The sequence below is a fragment of the Pezoporus occidentalis genome, unplaced genomic scaffold (assembly GCF_034315485.1).
Source record: "Pezoporus occidentalis ecotype Australia unplaced genomic scaffold, CSIRO_AGI_Poc_V1 ctg128, whole genome shotgun sequence".
NCBI lineage: Eukaryota > Metazoa > Chordata > Aves > Psittaciformes > Psittacidae > Pezoporus > Pezoporus occidentalis.
Window position 1 is genome coordinate 1019739 of NW_026913082.1, and position 21118 is coordinate 1040856.

Genomic DNA, 21118 nt, shown 5'->3' on the forward strand with positions numbered 1-21118 from the left:
AACAACAGTAAAATATGGAAGATCCTTGAAGAATCAGACCAGCATGGCTCTTAATGGCAAACCTACCCTGAGTCAGCTGCTGATAGTTTTCCTCATCCTAACCATCAACCCAGAAGGCAGCAATACTACCCCCCAAATAATCTGTGGCCCTGAAGCTTCAAGCTTTTGGAAGGATATTTCTTGGTACTCCAGGGTGTGAAAGATGCTTCAGTTCTAACAGCTTGTGAAATGGCATGGTTCCTACCCATAGTGTTCATACTTCATCATTAATTCCCACTCCTAATCCAGGCAGGCTGACGGGACTGCAGTCTCTCGCCAGTCTTGGGGTATTCACTATACCCTGCACTACCTCTGCCCAAGGGGACATTTTCAGCTAATAGGAGTACGGGATGACTACCATTGCCCTCTCCTGATATGGGAGAGCCCCAGCTTTTTGCTGTGAAATCAGACCTCCCTCCCTATCTCAATTATTCCTCTTTGAATACTTACACCATTCCCCATGTCTTGCTTGGATTTGCATGCCCTGGAGCTAATTGGGGTGAGCCAGACTCCTGTTACACTTACGTGACATATTCCCCGGGAGATGGGTCCTCTCCATATGCACTTCAAGATCCCAGGGGAAATTCATTTCTCATCTTCCCTTCAATATAATTTCTCGTTCTTTTTGAGAAGTACTTATTGCCAGGTTTCTCATTCCCAAAGCAAGTCACACTTCCTAATAATTAATCTACCCTTTCATCAACTGCCATTTCATTTATTCATGGCATTTGCCCACATTTGTTTCATTTTCCCCTCTTTTAAAAGTAATTCAGTCACAGGGCTGGCCAAGTGCAGAAACATATCACAGTATTTCCACTTTTCTTTTAATGCAAACCCGTTTTACTTGCCTGTCCAAATGAAATGCTGCTATTTCTGCATTATGTCTTTCATAGTCTGAGAAATAAAAAAAGTCTGGTGGGGTTTCTTGTTCTCTGGTTTGCCTGCAAAGAAAAACAAGGAAAGTGTTTAATGAAGGGTTAGCATTTCTAAGGAGCAGTACTCAGTCATTAGCATGTTATTCAGGAGTTCAGTATTGTTTGCTTAGTGGAAGGCCTTTAAATACACCATATATGCATTATTTGCCACGTAGCCTTCATTTTATCTACTTTTTTTAAACTACTGCAACAAAAAATAGGAATTCAAGACTTGTACACACAGGCCGCTGTCACAAAGCTATTCCACTCAAGACTCTTTGCTCTATTTAACAAGATCTGCTTTATCACTCTCAAACATTTCATTAGTGATAGTGGTGAAGACAATGTCATTTCATTAAATTATCATTAACTGTAATTATGAAACTTCCAAAAGTAATAACATTTTTTCTTTCATCTTTGGCAGCCATGCAGCTCTTATCTAAAATATGACTCTCCCTTTGTATTAGGAGAGCCAAAAGTGACATGTTTTTCTTATTTCAGAAGAAATGGGATCATTGCAGTTTGATGGCCACGACACATGTCATGTTTCAAAGAACATTAACAAGACCATGCTCCAGAGACGATGAAGAATTTGTTGTTTCTTCAGTTTGAGAACCAATAAAATATGTCATTCTGATGGAAATAGGAAGGCTAAGGATACAGTACTGAATGCCATGGAAAACAGAAAGCTCTGCATAACAGACGAGCAAACCTGTCTCACTTCAGGCAATTTTCAGTTCTGATGGCTTTTGAATGGAGCACAACTCATGAAGTTGACCAGTACAATGTCTGTGCCCCACCTCAACCTGCATTGTGCCCTGTTTTGAAATCTTAAATGGGAGACAAGCACTGCAAAGCTATTCTGCAGAGCATCTGCAAGGGAGGACAGTTCCGCAGAAGAGGAAAACGAAGCCCTTTCTCATTCCCCACTGTCACAGGTGGCCAGCTGACAGCTTGTGCATCACCCGTACTATACACTTAAAATACACCAATTAAAAGAGCTTCTGCACTGGAACCTTGTTGCCTGGAAGGCTTTGGGCTTGTTCAGAACTTGCTGGTTCAGAGCCCAAACCTTCAAACCTTCAAAGAATTTGCAGTAAGTCCTAATTATGGGGGTTGTTGGGAACCCAAAGCTGTGATCACCCACCACCATGACTACCAGGACTGGTATCTGCCCAGGAGACCCCTGTATCCACCTTGCTGAAGTAACTGGATAAGTCTTGTGTGTTTTGGCTATATGAAGACTCTGCTATGCAACCACCAGGGTTTGAAAGGCTGACATCCTTTCTCACACATTCTTCTTTATATTAGTATCTTGACAAGGTATTCTGTCTCACCCTAAATGATGAACAAGTGCCATCACAGAAAAAACATCAAGGTACTTGACTTGCACCCAATGTAATTCAAGGTCAGGGGGGCCTCCAACACCCCAGTGATGCTCTAGCCAAAGTAGCACTAATCACTGTCATAGAAGTGCTCACAGAGGTGGCCAACAGTTGGCAGAAGCCCCACTAGGATTCTGCTGCGGCTGCAAAGGGTTCACAAGGAGACAAGCTAAAAGTGAGCCTGGCATAAAATAAAAAATATTTTGCTTTGTCTTCCTAATAAATGCAAAAATGGAAGGAGCTCACCTATAAAAAGAAACAGGGCAGAGCCAGAAACCTATGGCACGTTACACAACACACCATGCAACCAAGACAAGAGCTAGGAGAGCTGCAACCTTGTTATGAATATACCCTTCAAAAATGAAGAAACAAGCCCTAAATATAAATTCAAAGGAAGATATTAACATATTTCTGTTGGGCAGAAAATTACACATTTGTATGTAACTTTCCCTCCCCTCCAGATTTTAAAATATTCAATTACTTGAACAAGTCAAAGAGAGAAAGATTCATCCGAAGCTTTTGCAAACTTTACACATATCAGCACAGCCAGTAAGTTGCAGAAAATATTAACAGTTAGTTAATCAATGCCATCCGCTTTTTATTTCCCAAAGACTTTAAACAAATCATGCTGTTCCTTTACAAGAAAGTCTTGCTCCAGAAAATCAGACTTAAATAAGGGCTAGATCTCAGTCTTGCAAGCACAGCTATACCCCCAGCCCAGCTCCTCTGAGCTGCAAACTTGACATGCTGGGCAGTCAGTACATCACCTCCGGGATAGTCCGGTCTCTCTAATTTCACTTTTCTATTTGGTCCCTGCCACCCCCGGCAATGGCCGAAGATTTTATTCATTTGTGAGCAAGTACAGCTGTCCTGCAGGCTTAGACTTGTTTGTACTTATTTCTCTCCTGTCATAATGTATTATTAAGTCATAGCACACCCTCCTAGAAAATCATGAACTTGATTGTCCTAAAACCTTGAGAAATGAACACCAGATCCACAGTGCTATCCAGACAATGGAAATAGCAGTATTTTTTGAACCTGACTATACATCATGAAACAGATTCCTGAGATTCTTCGGTGCTTCAGGTGCTTGGTCAATACCCACGGCAAACCAATATGGTACCCACTTTTCTGTGTCTTGGAAATATTGGGTCATTCTGCATGTAGTTAGGAAGGAGGATTTATCAAACTCCCAAACCGCTTTACATTTTTTATGTTCCTTTGCAAAGTTCCAACTAAGATGTAGCAGATCCAAACATGAAACCTTCTCCTGAAATAATCTTATTCCACATGCATGGAACAGGAACCTTGTTGCTTGCATCTGACTTTAGCTGATAAGTTTTATCTAAACATACATTTATTGTTAATTGATGTCTGCAACAGCACCTCAGCCACAGTAAGCTGCTGTACCACCAGCAAACACTAAGATGTGATGATTACAGCCTAAGGTGCACACTGAATTTAAAAAGCCACATGAGCCTAACACAGCTTTGACTCAATGGAATTCATGGACTGTTATGAGAATGCCTTTAACAGTGTTAAAAGAGCACCTACATCATCATCTATATTTTTCACTTTATCCAAATATGTTTATACATAATGTTATTTCATCCATGTTAAAAAGTTGCTATTTCTTCGTGTGTGCAATCTAATCAATGCATTGCCTGGTTTGGTGCTAATTCTTCCAGTGATTTATTCTGATGCATATGTATAGACAGGTGGAAGACCAAATTCTACTCTCAGCAACGTCAATGTACAATCAGCAAATCCTGTCAGTTACTCTGATCATGGTAACTGGCCCTTAGTCTCTCTCATGCACTCTGTGTCCCTTCCAGATCAAGTAAAGTATCTTATAAAACAACACTGGATGTGATCCACCCCCCAGCATGTTTTCAATCAGCATTGCATTTTACAGGGGAACCACCTGCCCCCCCCAGCCCTCAAGTTATTTTGGTTTTACTACCTGATGGCTATTGAAGGTTAATAATAAAAAGCCATGAATAACGAGGTATTTGAACAAAGAGACCAATATACTGAACCCTCTGCAGAAGTGTATGCTCCTGAAGGACAATAAATGAAAGCAAGGGTCAGAGGTCCCCAGTGCCAGCAGTAACATCTCACAACATGCAGGACACGGGTTCTGCACAGGTTGCAAACGGTGGGAGAGGCTGGCAGTGGCTCTTATTTTGCAAACAGTTGGAATCTGGTGATCCTTTCTCTGGAGAAGGATTTGGCAGATATAATGGCAGGCTGGGAAGCTCTGGAGGAGAGACAGATGGAGGTCTGTTGATACTGCACACAGTTAAAAATTACACAGTGGCACCAGACCAATTACAGCATGAGGAAAAGACAAATCAGCACGGTAACACTAGTAGAGGAGAAATAAGAGCTATGGGGAAATCAAACCCTTTAAAAAATTCCCCACCATGGCACAGCTCAGAGAAAACACAGGAAGTAAGGAATGACTTTAAGCAGGACACAGACACGCTTGCATTGACACAAGATGAGGTGCAACTGTGATCTCATGTTGTGGCTACAAAAGCAACTCATGCTTACAGGTAGAAGAAATAAAGCTCCTCTGATAAATGAACAGTCATGAATAAATCTGGTGAGTCAGCTCCATTCTAGCTATGGTCGGGACATGTTTTGGTATTCAGTAGTATTCGGATAAACCAACGTGGTGATTTGCGTGCAGAAATAATTGCAAAGCCTCAAGCTTTTCTTAAATGTTTCTGTAAACATTTTTTTTTGCCAATTACTTGATTCTGCCAAAGGCAACGTTAATAATTTACTGGGGTTTAGTTTGGTTTGGGTGTTTTGTTCTGCCATTTATAAACCTTATCACCAGGATGAGCTCTGCAAGCTCTCTGGCGTTTCAGAAAACACTGTTATAGAAACTAAACCTTTAACATAAATCTATATTTAGTTTCCAGGATCACTTGCTTACACCTGCCTAAATTACCAGGATTAATACCCACCAGGGCCATGTATGACTTGAAAGAATCCTGCCTCACTGCCAGACTTCCTCTGCTCCAGAGGGGTCCTCTTATCTGTACAGCAGCCAAAAAGCTAGAAAACAGGGCAAACAGCCCAATCTGAGTTAAGTGTTATCCTGACAGACACATGCTGTCTTCCTATGCCGCAGTCCAGAGATAGTTCAGAGACACGTTTTGTGTCAAATGCGGGTATCTTAACTAATGAACAGACGTGCTGCTGATTTGAAAACAGCTCCTTTTAAATAGGTTGTGCTCCTGTTCCGACACGTAATCAGGGGAATCAGCCACAGGGATTAGGGATGATTATGGATCACAACAACAAGCTTTTTCTGCAGCAGGAACCAGGTTTGCTTGGGTTGGATAATTTCGCAGGCGGCGACCGTGACCCCTCTGGCCAGGGAAATTTGGCAGCAGAAAAACCACTCAGAGACATAACAGGCCAATAAGGAATGGTAATTGCACTGGCAGGGACAGGACCGACGTTGGTTAACAGTGTAATGTGCCTATCAGAACAGGTAACTGGGGATTACCTGAGTCTACCCACAGCTGTAGGTTGCTATTCTTCTTTGGAAAGCAGCTTCCCTCTCTTTCCATGGAGTATTTAAGGTGTTTAAATATCTGCCCTGGAGCTGAATTGCAGGCTCAACAGTTTATATACAGTGTTACCTAAATGCTAAAGTATAGTTAAAACAAGACTAAAAGGCAGTGGGCTGCTGTTTCAATTACTCTGTGGGAACCTGGGGATTTCTCGCATTTGGAAGCACCATGGTAGAGCTTTGTAGGCAGCCCCTTGCTCTGGCAAACAACTGAAGCACAGATGTTCTATCAAGTCTGGAGAGCTTTTCTTCCAACACAGACAGGCATGAAACCTCCCCAACCCTCGCCTGTGAACTTGTTCTTCGCACTAGTCGAAAGCTCAGACTGAAAGTCCAACGTCTGCTTGCAAGATTTTCTGCTCCCCCTGCCCCAACACTTATGTCAAGTTGGATTGTGCGGCAGAGGGATCTAGAGTGCCCTGAGATAATCTAAAGCTTATTATTCTAAGTGAAAGAGGCAGCCCGTGGAAAATAAAACAATGTCTCTGAGGCAGCTGCAGACCTTAGGAGGGTGCTTAGATTTTGTATGCAGAGTTGTATCATCCAGGAAGGCTTTCTATGAGTTTGCCACCAGTTGGAGCAGGTGGAAAAAAATGCCATTTAATTTTACAGTATGTTTCAGTGGCTTAGTAAGTCCTTAGGAAGATAAATGATATTGCTAATGCAGCTACAACTACAGTAACAAGGATATCTGGTGCCTATTTCTGACTCCATAAGGAGTCTTGGCAGCTGATGGTTTTGGCTTTATCAAAGCATTCTGCTACAAAGAGCACTCCCATACGAGCTGTTTACAAGAGCAGAATGCAGGCCAGCAAATGAGCGGCCAATCCATGAATGCAAAGACATGCAATTGAAGTGGTACAGAAAGGATGTTTGGCCCATTTAATCGCTATCACTGAAATGACAATATGTGCCTCTGCAGGATATTCCGGCTTCTCCCATTAAAGCAGCAGTTCTGCAGCTAGAAAAAAATGAGAAAATATTTACAGTGGCACAAAGACAGAAATTCGCACGGGGATGTGATAGCAATAGGAATAATTAGCAAACCGCCAAAAGGATAAATACCAAGATCATGCTGTTGCATGCCAGCCCCGGAGTGCTCTTCTGCTGATCAGACGAAGAGAGCTTGACAACAGCACATGCTCAAGGACCAGTTAGCTTAATATAAATCATAAACTTCTGATGAAGAGAACAACAATAAGCTTCCAAAAAAAGCATTTTTATATATAAGTATCTTGTTATCTGGCACAGGAGGACAGTGAGGGGAAGAGGGAAAGAAAATCTACAGGGAAGCAGTTTATTAAGGTGGCTTTCTTTCCATTTAGGAGACAAAAAAACACGCAGGAGGTCACCTAAACCAATCCCTGGTCCCAGGGCAAGATCAGCTAGACCTAAACCATTCTTGACAGATGTTGTTATAACACGATCTTCAAAATGCCCTTCACAATCCCGTAGCTACAGCCTTCTCCTCTTTGTCCCCATGTGCTGGCTTTACTCTTCTGTTAATTTCCAGTCTCAGTTTACCTCCTCATTCCATGATCAAGGCAAAACCACGACCGTAAGACTTGCTGCAGTTGATGTGAGTGCCTTTCTGAGGGAGGAATATATGCAATAGACATGCCAGAACAACTGACTCCCATTCCTGAAACAAGCATCTCCTAGCCAAGACCTGGGAATTAAGCCTTAATACCTTTAGACTGCATATTCTTCAGCTCAGAGGCCCTTTCCTTACTATGGACAATTCATTTATTTTTAATTTATTAAAACCCCAACCAATTCAAACCTTTGAAAGCCTGCTTTAGGCCTTCCCCTTAAAACCAGCACTGTTTTGAGAAGACAAGGAAGGAACCTCTGATTTCTGTATGTAGATTAGGGCATTTGCAAAAAGGCTGTGCAAAACCAGTCCCTTGTTCGGAGGAGCACCAGGGAAAGGTTCCTGACATCTCACACAGAGGTACGTGCGTGTGCATGTGTGTGTATATGTGTGTGTATATATACATATTTAAAACCAGATTTTCACCTGAGCAAAACATGAGTTGCCACTCCTGACTACACAAGCAGATACAATATGAAGGGATGAATAATCGGGGTAACTAATATGCCCCAAGAATATGAAATATTTATTTTATTCTGCACTAAAATATAAAAATAATAATAAAACCAGACGTTTTCCTCCTCTCTGGGGCTTTTCTGTTCCTTCTAGTGATCTGAATTTGGTATTAATATTGTAAAATGTACCCTCTCTATACCATTGCCTTCCCTGACATTGTGCTGACAGTAAAGTCAAGGCGTAATCTCACCAATCATCATTTCATTGTCTATCAGCACAGAATAGCTCTTTTTTCCGTTCACTCTTTGGTGCTTTCAGATACAGAAGACATGAAGAGAATCTCTGATCAGCACAAACCACATAACGAATTTGATCAACTGGGAAAATTTCCTTCAGCAGTTCAGAATATTACTTCCAGCCCTGCCCAGTAAGTAGCTGCCTGTCACCACAGGAAAAACAAATGGGAAAAAAAATACCAGTGTAAGCACATTTGTCAGGATGTCTTCCTCAGCCCTGCTTTTCAGCGTGACAGCCAGAGGTCCCCTTCCTGCTCCCAGGGAACACAGCTAAAGAGAGAGGGTCCCTGTGCTAGGGACTACACTCTCAGCCTGGTCACATCTCAGATTCACAGTTGTTTATGGGGATTATTATTATTATTTACAAGCTGGCTGAAAAGAAAGCACAATGAAATGCTCTTACAAAGCAGGTAAGCCAAACAAAACCAGAGAGATAAGCTCCAGTGCTACCAAACTCTAGACTGATGCATGCAGGTGCACCTAACGTATCATCCAACACTTACAACAATATCTCATACTGCTGCTGTGGTACTGGACATGATGTGAGCAGACAAGTAGGATCGTTTGTTATAACATTTGCCTGTATTTCTCCCGCACCCCACAGACATCTCAAATTTAAGAGGCAGGCACACTGTTAGAAAACATGCAAGTTTAACGTATTTCAGTTAAGATGAGGTTTTCCAACACTACAGAATAGGGGCTGATCTTGGTTATTACCAAAATGTTGGGGTAAGTGCAATAAGGATGCTTTTCATAGCTGCTTTCGTAAGCCATGTACGGGGTGCTTCTGTTGTAAGTAATGGCACGCACGGCTGCTTTTTGGCCAGCAGTGGGGATTGAAGTATGTATTTCCAAAATTAGAAGCTCAGGTCTTCATACCTTGATTTAAAGAAGCCTACGCTCTGCACAGGGAGCTTGGTGGGAGGTATATTATCCGTACTTGTGTATGCTGATTGAGCAAGAGGTAGCACACGCATGCAGAAATTGCAGGTGCGCAAAGGTGTGGGTCTTGCTACAAATTCATTGCCTCTCTTTTTTGGGATGCAGGTGGGAAGAGGGGATGTGGCACGAAGAACAGATAAACACTGATGCCATGGTTGGCTAAGTGGCAGTACCTGTTGGCTAGAAATGTTTTCCTATCATCCAAAAAAGCAGGCTTGTACAGAAAGACAAATGAGTCACGGTATGAAGAGAAAGGCAAGCTCTGGGAAGCTCCTGTCACTAATTCAGTTTGCAGACAAAAGAATTCTTAACCTAGAAATAAGGTTTGGCTCATCTTTGAGATAGAAACCCGACTTGGCATACAGGAATTGAAAAATTTAAGAGGTATTTAACATCACAGCAAAAGAGTTCCCAGTGCCGATGTTAACACAGTTAATGATGTTGCCACAGCAAAGAGAAAAAAGCCTCACAGCAATTAAATAAGCAGGAGGCCTCATTAATGAGGTATTACGATGATATTTTATACCTTTCTGTAAGTTATATTAAGAAACTGTAGCACTATCAGTATTTTCTGCCCCTGTATGGCTAGCATTCCTTTTGTGCTCTTAAACAAGTGGCATGAGCATTTTTGCCACACCAAGCCCATATCTGTCATCTTTCCCCTTGATGTATCCCTCTGAGGCTCTGTTGTACATCGTCTGCTAGCCATATATTGCAAACATGAAAAATGATACAACTGAAAAGCCTATTTTTGAAAAACAGGCAGTGCAGACAGAGTTCCCAGGTACCTTCAGCCTTTCCTCAGGAAAAAGACTGCATTAATACTTTCTACAGAGGTTTTTCAAGATACAATACTTGTAGAGCTTGGAGAGTGCAAGAGGAAAAATATGTGTAAAATTAGAAGTCTGAAGCATTTCTTCAGCCCTGAGAATGTTATTTAATATGTCTGGGGTCATTAAGGGCAGGGATTTAACGGAACAATAACATTAAACATATTAGAAGCATAGCAGAGCTCAAATTTCTTTCAGCTTGCTGGATTTTTTCTTTCCGCTGAACGTGATATATGTGCTACTGAAATTCCAGAGTTCACAATATGGTCCAGTTCAAAATAGGTTGGAAAAAGTAATTACTGTGAATCTGATACATTACTTCTTCCTTTTTATTCATAAGTTTCCTTGCCATCATTACGAGAACCAGGAACGCAAGTAAGCTTGTCCTCAGAATCTCCCAAGAAGCAGGAAAATATTAGCCCCTTTTTTTCAGCAAAAGAGCTATTAAGGATTCAGCTCTGCCCTAAGCGAAGCGCTCTAGCCTCATTAAGCACATGCTTAACTTTGGGCACATATATAGCCAGTGAACTATGTGTGTCCTTGACAGTGAAGCATAGACTTAATACTTCCTTGGAGCTCTTTTGTGCTCAGCACTTTGCAAGAACAAGCCAGTGATAAGTACCAGATCCCTGCAGCAGCTTTAGCTGCTCACCCCATCCACTTCCAGACTCAACACTTGTTTTTTATTTCTTCTTCTTCTTCCACGACAGCAACTACTTCAGGGAAGAAAAGTGTCACTCTGCCAACAGTAACTGTTGGTTTGGCTATGGGCTTCATTAGACCCCAGATGTCATGTTTCAGGTTGACTCTGAGGTCTACAGGTCCTAGGTGTGCTCAAGACTCCTTGTACCTGAATATCTGCACCACAAAAAGCACTGCACCACCTCTGAACAAAAAATAACTTTTCTTACTTCTATTGTCAGATTAACCAGAAATAAGACTCAAATCCTGGCTTTCAATGTGTCTTCTGCCCAACACACAGGGAAATAAAAATAGATCCAGTAAAGCTCAGGCAAATCTTATGGCTTCTTGTGTTCCAGAAACACCATGTGAGCTGTACCAGGTACAGGAATGGGTTGAAGGGCCACAGGCAGAATATATGAGCAACACACTTTCCTCTCCAGCCCAAGGGGAAGAAGTTGCTTGGATTGAATACTGACAGTTCCAAGCACCACAGTGTCTGCAGTCTGTATTCAGCCCATTTGGTACAGCTACCTCTTCCAGTTTGTAGTTTTCTTCTCTCTCTCCCTCAGATGAAATGTTTGCAGTCCTTAAGATCATATAATAAGGATAAAATCTAATATAATCACACATCTCTATCAGCCACACAATGAGGCTGTCATTTTATTGTAGCTTGGAAGAATAAATAAAAAGATGCTGAGGTTCCAGCTATGAAAATGAAAACTCTGTTAAAATTTCACTGTTTTCTGTCACGGGTGACCTGTATGTCTGCACTTGTATAGAGGAGCTCCACTTTCCCAAGGACCCCAAAGGAGTAACCATGCTAACTTACAGCATGCTCCCTCCTCCCTTCCTGCCTACCTATGTGGAAGTCAAACACTTTGGAATTTTGTTTATAATTTACCATGCGAGAGCTGCTGGATAATGAATTGCACTGGAGTTAACCAAGTGCCCAAGATTTTGCAGATAAATAATTACCGTCAAAATCATTACTAGGACAGAGCCTACATGGGGTGTGTGAGCAGACCAGTACATAAAAAAAGCATGAAATCCTCATTTGTACAGTGAGCTGCTTTTAGCAGCTATGGATCGCGAAGCCTGGATACTGTTCTCACATCCAGTGCAAAATGAGAAACAGGGGATCAGAACAACAAAGCTTCTTGCACAATTTCCTCCTGCAAACCCCAGGTCTTCTGAGTGCCAGCAGGCAGTTCAGCCAAAGCCACTACACATCAGTTCTCCACTATGGGTGCCACACACACAAGGATGTGCTGATGCCCAGCCCTTCGGCTGGCCAGAGGGGAAGTTTTGCATTTCAAGCTTGCTTTAATCCCAAATCCTGAGAATCTTCCATAATTATTCCAGTGAGGACAGCAGTCATTTGGTTGCTGCATGATAATCACTCCCCAGGGCTGAGTGTTTCTAGTTCCTCGGAGGTGTGATTTCCCAATAAAGCACACCCACCCCTGAACTCGCCTTACCGCTGCTATTAACATTCCTTAATGTGTAGCAAAGGGTGATGTGCCTCTCTGAGCTGGAAAGGAGGTGTAATTGCCTGTTTCAGACTACTTTGTGGTTACAAAAGAAACAGGAATTGCTTTGATATGGTGTGGTATTTCATTGCTCTAATAAAGCAAACCATGTAACCTCCCTCTTCTTTTATTTTTACTCACGTGTCATTACTACTCCTGTCAGCAAACACAACCTCCATGAAGGTTGTCTAGCTTATTCTTTGCCTGAAGCTGGTTCTGCAGTCCACAGGCAAACCTCCCTTTTTTCATGTGTTTTCTTCCCAACCAGAATTTTGCCTGAACAGGGAATACAGAACAACATTTGTTGCTCACCATTTCCCAGCTGGCACTGGCATGGGCACTGGCCCCATCCTGCTGCCAACATCAGTGGCTGGCAACACACCTCTGAAGCCAATTTCCCCTGACCAACGTATCCCATCTGGGTTATGTCCATCTGCATCATTGGGAATGTGCTGGCATCACCACTTTGCCATTTTGAGCATTTCTCAAGTAGCTACTTTCTGTCCAGGGGCTGCCAATGTGATTTACAAGTGCAAATACTCCAGGGTGCTCTTAAACCTCTCCATCACTTGAGAATAGTGTTTCTCAGCCTCAGAGGATACCATAACTTTTCAAGAAGAAAGAATCCAAGGACCACTCTAGTATCAATCCAAACGTTCTACTCCGTGGCTACATTTGAAATAACTAACTGCATCTTTGTCAACCTTGCATGCTCATTTAAGAATACATAAGAATATACTGGGTTGGGAGCCCTTTTTTGTAGCCATTTCACAGATTATTCGTGCTGCTTTACAAAACTATAAAAAACTTTACTTTCCCTCTAAACTTCTCCTCTTCCAGGCTGGAAACCCCCAGTGCTAATCCGTGCTTTATTTTAAGGACACCACACAGTCACAAATTACATTGGAAATTGCACATCAGGGTCCTTTTAGCTTGCAAATGTCTGGATAAAGGGTGGGTTAACGCTCCACAGCCCACAGGGAGTCACTGTGTTACTCCAGGGGAAAATCAAGCCGTATTAGCATCTCTTCCCAATTCTGCATCTCCACGGAGAAGGAGGATTTTCACCTCCTGGCCTCCACATGGGCCCCACTGCTGGGAGCTGCAAGTGCGGTCCCCACTCTCCATAGAGCATTATCTCTCTCCTCCTTTAATCCTAGTTATAGTCACAGCATTTCAGGAAAAAATAATACAGGAGGAGGTTTTGAGGAGCATCACTTAAAAAGTCAGTAGAGACAGGACTTTAAAAGGGCTCAATATTGGCCTAAACTGCTCCTTTTAAGTGAAAATAAAGACCTATTGAAATCTCTGAAAAATATCCCATATGAAAAAATTAACACCAGAAGGATGTTAGGGGAACTGCTCCATGGCACTACAAGGGAAGAAACACTCTCACTGGCTCGGCTGCTCAGGGCAACTGCTGTTGTATATAAACATCTCCCATCAAGTGCAATGCGTTCAGTGAACTCCCGCGCTTAAGGTGCAGAGAAATGTTCACGCTTGGTGGATCACAAAAACACATCCACTCAAACCTGGAGTGAAGATAAAGAAGGGTACATGCATGTGTATGTGTGTACGTGTGTGCATACAGGCAGAGGGAAACACTTTTTGTTGGCCAGACCCAGCTCAGTTGTTGTTCAGTGCGAACCTGGTGTGCTCCCATTCACAATAGTTAGAAATCAGTTTAAACTTAAAAGCCTACCTATGCTGAAGTCTCTTGGTAAGATAATGGGAGATTACAATATAGTACGTAAGGGTTGACAGTAAAAGCAGAGCTTAGAAGAAACAGCACAAGGAGAAAGAGTCGAGAATAGAGGACAGGAGAAGGGAAGAAAAATCTGCAAAAGATGTGCAGTAAAACCTTTAGTGAAATGACATTGTTCCCAAATTTTTTTTAGATGGAGCTGATTTATGACATGCAGCTGCTTTTATTTAACAGTGCATGTCTGGTTACCTCTCCTTGAATTTTTAGCTGCATTTAAATGTCTATAAAATATGAAGCTTATCTACTGTACAATGCAATAGATATGTGTGTGCATAGCCCACGGGAGTTTTGTAGGAGACTGGTTTCAATGAGAGGACTATGTTTTTCTTAAAGCCAACGATGATTGTATTATATATATATCCTACCTTTTAATATTAACTGTGAGGATAAGTGTATGGAGGAGCAAAGCGATTGCATGATTTAATCACTGGACTTCATCATCTCATTCCTTCAGCACTTACTGTTTTTCTCTGAGTCTAATCCAACTTTCCTTCGACTCAGTGCAAGGTCTCCCACTGATTTCAAGGTGAGCTGGATAAAGGACAAAGCCAGTTCATAAACTGGGACCCAATCTGCCTGTACTCAAATTTAAAGGCCAGCCAAGCCATAGGAAAAGCCTCCTGTTGACTTCAGTGCAGGGTGGAACAGATGCAGATTAAAGTGAATAACTAAACATGCTGTCTGTGACAGCAAACACCCTGTTCTTGTCCATGCCTGTATGTGAAGGACACAAGATACAACCTCTGTTTTTAGTGTTTAGTTTAAGCACACCCAAGACACCTTTCACAGCTCCTGCTAATATCAAGGCAGATATTGCAGGATTAAGCAAGTGCAGGAGTGGAAGAGTCTTAAATTAATATTGGAATTTCAGCTCTGCCCAAAGCACACCGCGTGTCTGACACTTTCAGGGCTGAGATCTTGGATAAAAAGAATACGCAAGCCACCTTCTTGTGTTTTATCAGGTCTCTTGAGTTCCCTCCTTAGCAGTCTCCATTCAGCTGCTATTACTAAATGCCTGAGTAAATTCCAGTAAAGTTGAGTGGAGATCTTCATTTTATCACAAATATTGGTAAGAATGAAACCTGCATTATTTTTTTCCCTGTGCACTGTTTTCCATGCAGCTCACGGGCAATGACTGTTTTGACATAAATGTTCCACAGCAGTATGAATGTCAAGGAAGCATTATGGGATTACTTACAGACAGTCTACGTTCTGACTGAATTGGTTTATTGGTTGAAACAGGTAGAAGAAGAAGACAAAGGAAACAAAATAAAGGGGGTTCACTGCTCACCTACAGAAATACCTGCAAAATGACATGAAAGTGTAAAGCAGGATTAAATTTGCCATTCCATTTTCTACACATGCATAGATCTTTAAAAATATTAGCTTCATCCTCTGATTTTCCAGCACTGCCTATACTGGTGCCACACTATCACATCAATCATATTCTTTAAACTAGGGATATCACCTACATAACCACTATGCAGTCTGAAAGTGAGATATGGACTGCCCCTGAAATCTCAGGCATTGCCACCTCCTGCTCCCACCACCCTCCTCTGGGCCACCTCTGCCAACAGGGAGCAGAAGACAGTGCAGTGCAAACAAAGAAAACAAAAATACACCTTCTGTAAAGTCCTATGAAAATTAACCACTCAATTGTTCGTAATCTTTTACACCCAGAGGAGAAAATAAGAGGAAAAGAGAACAAACCACACCTCAAAAATATTAGTCTCCCAGCTCAGTGCTATTGGACATCACTGGAGAAACCTACACAGACTAGACCAGGCTAAAGCAGTCTGAGGCAGGGTTGCAGAACGTGCTTTCCAAAAGCTCTGCACTAGTACAGGTTGCTTCGTAGCTTGCTGGAGCAGTGGAGCGACTCTGTCCCTAAGAAAGTACATTCAGTACAACATTCATCCCCACTAAAAACCCAGCTCATCCCCAGTAAAGACTCTTCATTGGACACCACCTGTGAAGTCAAGCCTTCTAGGACATACTTCTAGATACAACTTTTCCTCCCCCAGCATACAGTAAGTCTTTAAACTACCTCCTAAATCTGATTGATTGCCTTTGTAGGAGGCCAGTAAGCACTGTAGACAAACAGCATATCTATTTTTGATATGACCTTAATAGTTAAATCCCACCATTAGGTACACGCACACAGCTCCTGGGGACATAGCAAGACTTCCCTTGCATATTGCAGTGCTGGTTTTGCTAATGATTAATATTCAGTTCTGCAAGTTTAATGAAGACATTGTTTCCACTTATCCACAGGTCAGATGGCAATTGCAAAACAACTTACTTGTTAGACGGCTATGGATCCCCTGCTGATGCATCTGATTATTTATGCACAATGCACATTTTTAAATAGATGACCATATTAAATTAGATGCTTCTGCCTTATTATTTTGTGAGTTTTAATGGTTTTCTGTTCCTTTTTTATTAGAGAAAAGGAACAGTCACTCATGCTAATGATGTGCTGTAGCTATGTTTTACATCTTAACTTTAAAGTTACTGGAATGCCTTTCTAAAGGCTTATCAAAGAGCAACTGCCTGAAATTGTTGATTTTTATCATGAAAATAAAGATGAGAGAGCAGACTGAGGCTTTTGTTTTTCGGAGACAGTGAGAATTTGGGGCTTTTTGAACTGTTCTGAGAGATCCAGCAAAAACTTTTCACACATGAGCCTCATGCTCAGCTGAATCCACTCCTGTACAAAGTCCCTTTGTACCAGTTACACCTAACTCCAACTCTGAAAACTAATCTCTGCCAAAAGCACCAGGCAAACATGCACTCCACGTGGGTACCACCTTTGAAGGCTGGGAGAGCCTAATGTGGATTGCCAGAGAGCAGACATGGTCCACTTCCAAACCAGAGCAGGTGGCTCCAAGTTGGCAAAACCCATTTGAGTGCTCTGTGTGCATCTTGGAGGGAAGAAAGAAAGGCACAAAGACATATAAAGCTGCTTCGTGGTTGCTTAAAGTCTGTCTCTGAGCTGCAACTCCTTGATCTGCAATTAGACAGGCAGCCCCATGCTATTAGATTTTCAGCTTCTCCTCCAGGGAGCAGCTGAGCATGGGGCCATTAAGGTTTGAAATGAGACCCAGCAAGAAAGGTCTGTGAACTGCAGGAGAATTTTCTTGGTTCTTTATAAAAGCAACTACAACTGTAACATTATTTAACTAAAAATAACCAAGTCAGTTCTACCTCAAAATGTGATCAGCCCATAAATAGTTAGATAAACTCCTTCCAGGCACATCATGTACTTCATTTCCATTTGCAACATGTACTAAAGCTCTGCTTATGCATAAGTAATGCATATGAAATGATAGATGGCAAATTCTCCATCTTAAACATACAGAACATTCTTACCTTCCTGAGCAAAGGGGCACATCTTTGTTTTTATACACTGGGTGATCTTTGCTATCTGAACACTGCAGGAGCGACCACTATTTTTGCAGAGGGGATTTTTTAATGTCTGAATTGAAGATTTCAAATAGCAACATGTGCTCACGTACAAAAGCAAGTCTATCAGGAATTTATGGGGACCTTTTATTTCAAAAACTGCTCAAATGAAGTTTCATTTTCACTACAGTTATTGGCTTTGCATGTTTGGGGTGGCAGGAGAGGCTCCAGTGCTCATCATTTCTCTTCACCTTATTTTGCACCAAGTCCTAACCCTGGGTCCCAAATCCAGAGCCTACTTTGATGGATCATAGTTTGACTGCCACAATGTTAAGTTAATCAACAGTCTCGCTCTACACTATAATTACCACAAACAATTTCATGGTCTGAGGTGTGCTTTGCAGGGTTAGGTTTTAGCTGATGCTGCTTCTGCCACTGTTCATCTCATGAATATTCTCTTTACCTGCTGTGTCTGTGTGTGCCTGAAAGAAGCGTGGCATTTTTAATGGCATAATTTCCTGGGATGAACTGAAAAGCAGCACAGCATGGACTGCATTATTTATATGCTGAGTCCTACAAATGGCAAGGAAAATACTGTAGATTTCCTGGAAATTATACTGAAGCCTTGTGCACAGTATACTGAATGTCACTGAAGGAATTTAATTACTGCTTCAAAAGTATCTTCGTTTTGCTAGATTTGTAACAAAAAAGAGTGTCTAGACACATTTTAATTCAAAGACAAAAGACTCCTCACCCACCCAAAAATATCCCATGCCTATAAATCTAGAAACATGCCCTGCTGTTGCTGCTCATCAGCAGAAAATTCTTAGCATTTTTACAGCATGAAATAAATTGCAGATTGAGCCAATTGGGAATACTAATGACAGAAGCCATAAAATATTTTGTAACATCAATTATGACTAAAGGAAAAGGACTTGCACCACAGATCAGCAAGAGTATTTTGCAGCCGTGCTTCATTTAAGACTATGACTCCTGAACATGATTTGCGAGTTGATTTGCCAAGAAGGATGTTCAGGAATACGTAACTGGCAGCAATGCAATTGTGGTGCTCCTACAATTCAGCTATAGCTGCAGATTTAGTTTAGATGGGAGGATGCAGGTCTATTGAACCTATCTGACAAATCTCCAGACTCCAGCTGAGTTATCCAAATCATATTGGAATCATTAATAAATAACCTGATCTGACTTAAAGCCTTAAAATAGTATGTTTGGGTCATTCCAGACCTAAAAAGTGATCTGGTAACTAACAAAATGCTCTTTTTAAAGCTTAGTTTTGTTTTTACATGTTCCTTTATTGTTATGCACTGACTGCCTCCTTGACCATGCCCAATAGTCAAATTCCAGGGAAATTACTATTTTTGCCTTCTGATTTATCAGAGGAGGCCACTGTTTTCTACTTTACACACTATCATATGTGGTAAAATGAATTTTAAGTCATCATTGCAATTTCACTGTCTTGTTTTTAAAATCCTGCTTGTAGGGGTCCTTCTATCCCGACAGATGTGCCATTTTGAAACGAAAGATGATAACCAGAGGAATAAACTGAAAGTGGGAATGTGACGAAGAGAAAAGCCATAGGGAAAAAAGCAAAAGCCAGGCTTCCCTTCCCTCTTCTCCATCATATGAAATTACCTCCTTACCCCCAAATAAATCAGTAGATTCTGAAACAACATATTTAAAAGACCCTCTTTTCATCCTGCTGCAGAATACATTTCCAATAGCTATACACCACAGGAAAACGATTTCCCACCCAGATACTGCTCATATTCTTCACACTAGACTTGCTGCAACTCCACACTCAGGAGGCAATACGTGGTCACAAGGTGGTTAAATTGAATCTCTCCTCAACAGAGAGGAGTTATCCATGTTCAGCCTACAATGTTCCAGCCAAATAATGCTTTGCTAATGATGTCTGCAGTTAGATGACAAATCAGGCTATTTAAATTGCTTCAGCACATACATCCTTTACAGGCAGGGTATCCAGGTAACCATTGTAGCAAGGCTTCAAGGTGGGAGGGAGAATGCAGTAGCTAATTTCTTCAGCTAGGTGGAAAATTAATCCTGAAGAGATAGCTCTGGTTTGTTATGGTCAATTTGAAGAAAAAAACAAAAATTAAAAATAATTATTTTAAAATGTATTTTTAAATGTGTAGTTATGCAAGAAAGGACAAAATAATTGCCCTTCAAAGATACAGTAATGGCTAGGTTTATTTCTGAAAACAACTAAAGATCTTTTAAAGCCCTCAATAGGAAGGTTTTACATACTTTAATCCATGTCAATATCAACATGCTTCAAATGACAGGGAAAATATCAGTGCAGAATTTCAGATTCTGCAACCAATCATGTTTTTGTAGGTTTAATTCTAATTAAAATACAAAATACTAGTTCATCTTCTATTTTTTCTCTAAATCCAGCTCAATAATAATTTTAATGCCTGGATAAGAAAATGTTATTGCTGAGCAGTATTAGATGCTATTATGGCTCCACTTGAGAGCTGCTTGCTCACGTCCTTGAGAGCCTTTGCAAAGGTTTAGCTATATTGGTGATGCTGGTTGGAGTGGAGATGGGGGATACGATGCCTTTTTTGTGCCCTGGCCTGGGATGAGGCTTGTTCAGGGTTTCAGAAATGGTTTCTCTAGCAAAGAAGCCAAGTGGAGAGGTGGGATATGAGCCCCCACCTCCACTATGGTCTCCAGTTTGGGGTCCCTGAATATCTCCCCTTCTGTGATTCCCCCCTCAGGCATCCCGAATATTTTAGGTGAGGGAAAGGGGATTCCTCCAGCTGATTCACAAACAGAAATGCTGAGGTAAGACAAGAAACTCAGGAGAGTCCTTCCACTGCACCTGCAGAGACATGAGAGCCCCAAACCCCTGAAGATCAACAAGACCCCCTTTGGAGTCCACCAAAGGGGTGAAGGAGCAGGAAAAGGGCTTCTGCTACGCCTGCAAACCTGCCTAGGGTAGGAGACATGCTGCCCTCCTCCACCCTTCACTGATATGACTCTGGCCCCATATCAGCCCAAGGTGCAGCCACATTATTTGAATGCACACAGGACAGATAGGTGAGACAGGGAAGGGATCATTACAACCTGCACTGTCCCTGGGATATAAGGATATACACTTTCTTGATCCATGCCAGCTGTAAAGGCATTTGCCATTTGCCAAGGCAATAGAAATAGTCACACTCTGGTGGTGTTTCTCCTGTGATGCAGATCATTTTTAAGTATTCACCAGAGCCATTAAACAGGAAAATACAAACAAGATCTGATATCCTTTTCCTTGAAAACTATTTTGGAAAATATGACTCATTTACTTCTCTTCTAAACAGAAGTAATATTTTCCAGCATTCCCTGAGGATGTGTTTAAGCAGAAGCTAAGCCAGATGTAGAAATGTCTGCAGAGGTTTCAGTTTCTTTCATAAAAAAAGGGGGGAAAAAAAAGGAAAAGAAAACTGTAAAGCAACAGTCAAGGTATTACTGGGTTTTAAAGCCCTGTTGGCCTTTTGATTACCCTTAAAATCAGATCAGATCACAGAGAAAACGTAGCATATGACCAGCTAGAGAAGGTCACATTGCAGAAGAATGCAGGTGGTCTCATTTTTTAACAGCTAACATAATAGAAACACAAATCTAGCCACTGAAGAGCCTCTCCTGGTTTGGCAGTTG

At 41.6% G+C, this 21118-nt stretch overlaps 1 protein-coding gene across 2 annotated transcripts in view; it reads right to left on the bottom strand.

Annotated features, from left to right (window-relative positions):
• Window positions 1-21118, bottom strand: part of FAM20C (FAM20C golgi associated secretory pathway kinase) — a 59974-nt gene that overhangs the window by 13435 nt on the left and 25421 nt on the right. For both annotated transcript variants that reach the window (XM_062607997.1, XM_062607998.1), the window contains one exon: window positions 888-980. In XM_062607997.1, the coding sequence (XP_062463981.1) occupies window positions 888-980 (93 nt within the window). The remainder of the gene's footprint in view (window positions 1-887; window positions 981-21118) is intronic.